The following is a 2,500-nucleotide window of genomic DNA, read 5'->3' on the forward strand; positions in this document are numbered from 1 at the left end:
GCTGTCTGAGGGCTGCGCGTGTGCGGCTGCAGCTGGGCTGCAGGGCGGCGGTGGTGCATGCGCTGTCGGCCAGCGTGTTGGCCAGGGAGCCTCTCTCCGCGGCCAGGCCGGCCTGCAGACGCCCCGCCCCCTCCTGCAGCACCTCCAGCGTGGAGCTCACGCTCAGCAGGGCCTCCCGCGTCTCACGCATCGCTACGGCAACAAGGAGAACAAGAGGAGGTCTGGTGAGGCTGTGTGGGTGGGTGTGGGTGGGTGGGTGTGGGTGGAGGGAGGGGAGGGAGGTGGGGTGTGTGTGTGTGTGTGTGTGTGTAAGGGTGGGTGTGGGTGTAAGGGTGTGTGTGTGTGTGTGTGTGTGTGTGTGTGTAAGGGTGGGTGCGTGGGTGGGTGTGTGGGTGTGTGTGGGTGGGTGGGTGGGTGTAAGGGTGGGTGGGTGTGTGTGTGTGTGTGGGTGGGTGTGTGTGTGTGTGTGTGGGTGGGTGGGTGGGTGTGTGTGTAAGGGTGGGTGGGTGGGTGTGTGTGTAAGGGTGGGTGTGTGGGTGGGTGTGTGGGTGGGTGGGTGTGTGTAAGGGTGGGTGGGTGGGTGTGGTGGAGGGAGGGGGGTGGGTGTGTGTGGGTGTGTGTGGGTGTGTAAGGGTGGGTGGGTGGGTGTGTGTGTAAGGGTGGGTGGTGGGTGTGGGTGGAGGGAGGGGGAGGGGTGGGTGTGTGTGGGTGTGTGTGGGTGTGTAAGGGTGGGTGGGTGGGTGTGTGTGTGTAAGGGTGGTGTGTGTAATGGTGGGTGTGTGTGTAAGGGTGGGTGTGTGTGTGTAAGGGTGGGTGTGTGTGTAAGGGTGGGAGGGTGTGTGTGTGTGTGTGTAAGGGTGGGTGGGTGGGTGTGTGTGTAAGGGTGGGTGTTGGTGTAAGGGGTGGGTGGGTGGGTGTGGGTGGAGGGAGGGGAGGGAGGGGGGTGGGTGTGTGTGTGTAAGGGTGGGTGGGTGTGTAAGGGTGGAGGGTGGGTGTGGGTGTGTGTGTGTGTGTGTGTGTGTGTGTTTGGTGTGTGTTTGGTGTGTGTTTGGTCTGTGTGTGTGTGTTTGGTGTGTGTTTGGTGTGTGTTTGGTGTGTGTTTGGTGTGTGTTTGGTGTGTGTTTGGTGTGTGTTTGGAGTGTGTTTGGTGTGTGTGTGTATGTGGGTGGGTGTGTGTGTGTGTTGAGGTTGCATCCCTGATGTAAACCACATGTACAAGAGAAGAGATCTGGTGAGGCTGCATTCTCATTTTATGCTCCAGATTGTGGAATGCTTCCAGTTGACATTAGGGATGCAACCTCAGCACATATGTTCAAGGGGGAAGGGGGGTGGAGGGAAGGAGGGTGGAGGGTGGTGAAGGGTGGAGGAGGTGGAGGGGGGGTTGGGGGTGGAGGTGGTGGTTGTGGTGATGGAGGTGTGGGGGGAGGGAGAGAGGGGGAGAGGAGAGAGGAGAGAGGAGGGGGGGTAGAGGGAGGGGTGGAGGGAGGGAGGGAGGGAGGGGGAGAGGAGAGAGGAGAGAGGAGGGGGGGTAGAGGGAGGGGTGGAGGGAGGGGTGGAGGGAGGGAGAGAGGAGAGAGGAGAGAGGAGGGGGGGTAGAGGGAGGGGTGGAGGGAGGGAGGGAGGGAGGGAGGGAGGGGGAGAGGAGAGAGGAGAGAGGAGGGGGGTAGATGGAGGGCTGGAGGGAGGGAGGGAGGGAGGGGGAGAGGAGAGAGGAGAGAGGAGGGGGGGATGAAACACAAAATGAAAAAAAAGGGAAAAAATAAGAAATAAGCCTGACACCTCCACAACACAACAGCTGACCGGAGGTCAGTTCTAACGGAACATACACATCCCTCTAACACAGGGACAGGGCACAACACCGCTGATCCAAGATCAGTTACACAGACTGCACTGGGATCCACTGGCACAGGGACAGGACACAACAACTGACTCAGGATCAGTTCCTGTTTACCTTTGATGGCGCTCTCGACCTTGGCTTCATGGGAAATAAAGCAGAAGGGAAAAAGAACAGGGGAGTGAGAGAGGAGGTGTGTGTCATCACTCCGTCCACCCTGCCTGACCCTCTGTCCACCGTAGGAGCGGTAGTGAAGCGTTATAAGGGCTCATAGGCTGCTGGTAGACCCAGCAGAGAGAGATGGGGTCCTGCCATCTCCTATGCACCTGTTTATGCACTTTGTGTATCTATTGAATCTGTTCTGAAACTTGAACCGTAAACGTATGCACTTTTTATGGAGAGATGGGTGGCTGTGTCTCAGGAGGTAGAGGCTGTGTCTCAGGAGGTAGAGGCTGTGTCTCAGGAGGTAGAGGCTGTGGCGCAGGAGGTAGAGGCTGTGTCTCAGGAGGTAGAGGCTGTGTCTCAGGAGGTAGAGGCTGTGGCGCAGGAGGCAGAGGCTGGTGGAGGTAGAGGCTGTGTCTCAGGAGGTAGAGGCTGTGTCTCAGGAGGTAGAGGCTGGTGGAGGTAGAGGCTGTGTCTCAGGAGGTAGAGGCTGTGTCTCAGGAG

At 59.0% G+C, this 2,500-nt stretch overlaps 1 protein-coding gene across 1 annotated transcript in view; it reads right to left on the reverse strand.

Annotated features, from left to right (window-relative positions):
* The window catches only part of prom1b (prominin 1 b), a gene marked incomplete at both ends in the record, with an annotated part of 50,190 nt that overhangs the window by 19,505 nt on the left and 28,185 nt on the right, over nucleotides 1–2,500 (reverse strand). Inside the window, 2 exons of the mRNA XM_080526275.1 lie at nucleotides 1–192; nucleotides 1,952–1,975. The exon at nucleotides 1–192 is cut by the window's left edge and continues 26 nt beyond it. Of these exons, the coding sequence (XP_080382401.1) occupies nucleotides 1–192; nucleotides 1,952–1,975 (216 nt within the window). The remainder of the gene's footprint in view (nucleotides 193–1,951; nucleotides 1,976–2,500) is intronic.

Source organism: Nansenia antarctica (genome assembly GCF_963989245.1).
Source record: "Nansenia antarctica genome assembly, chromosome: 3".
NCBI classification, from domain to species: Eukaryota; Metazoa; Chordata; class Actinopteri; order Argentiniformes; family Microstomatidae; genus Nansenia; species Nansenia antarctica.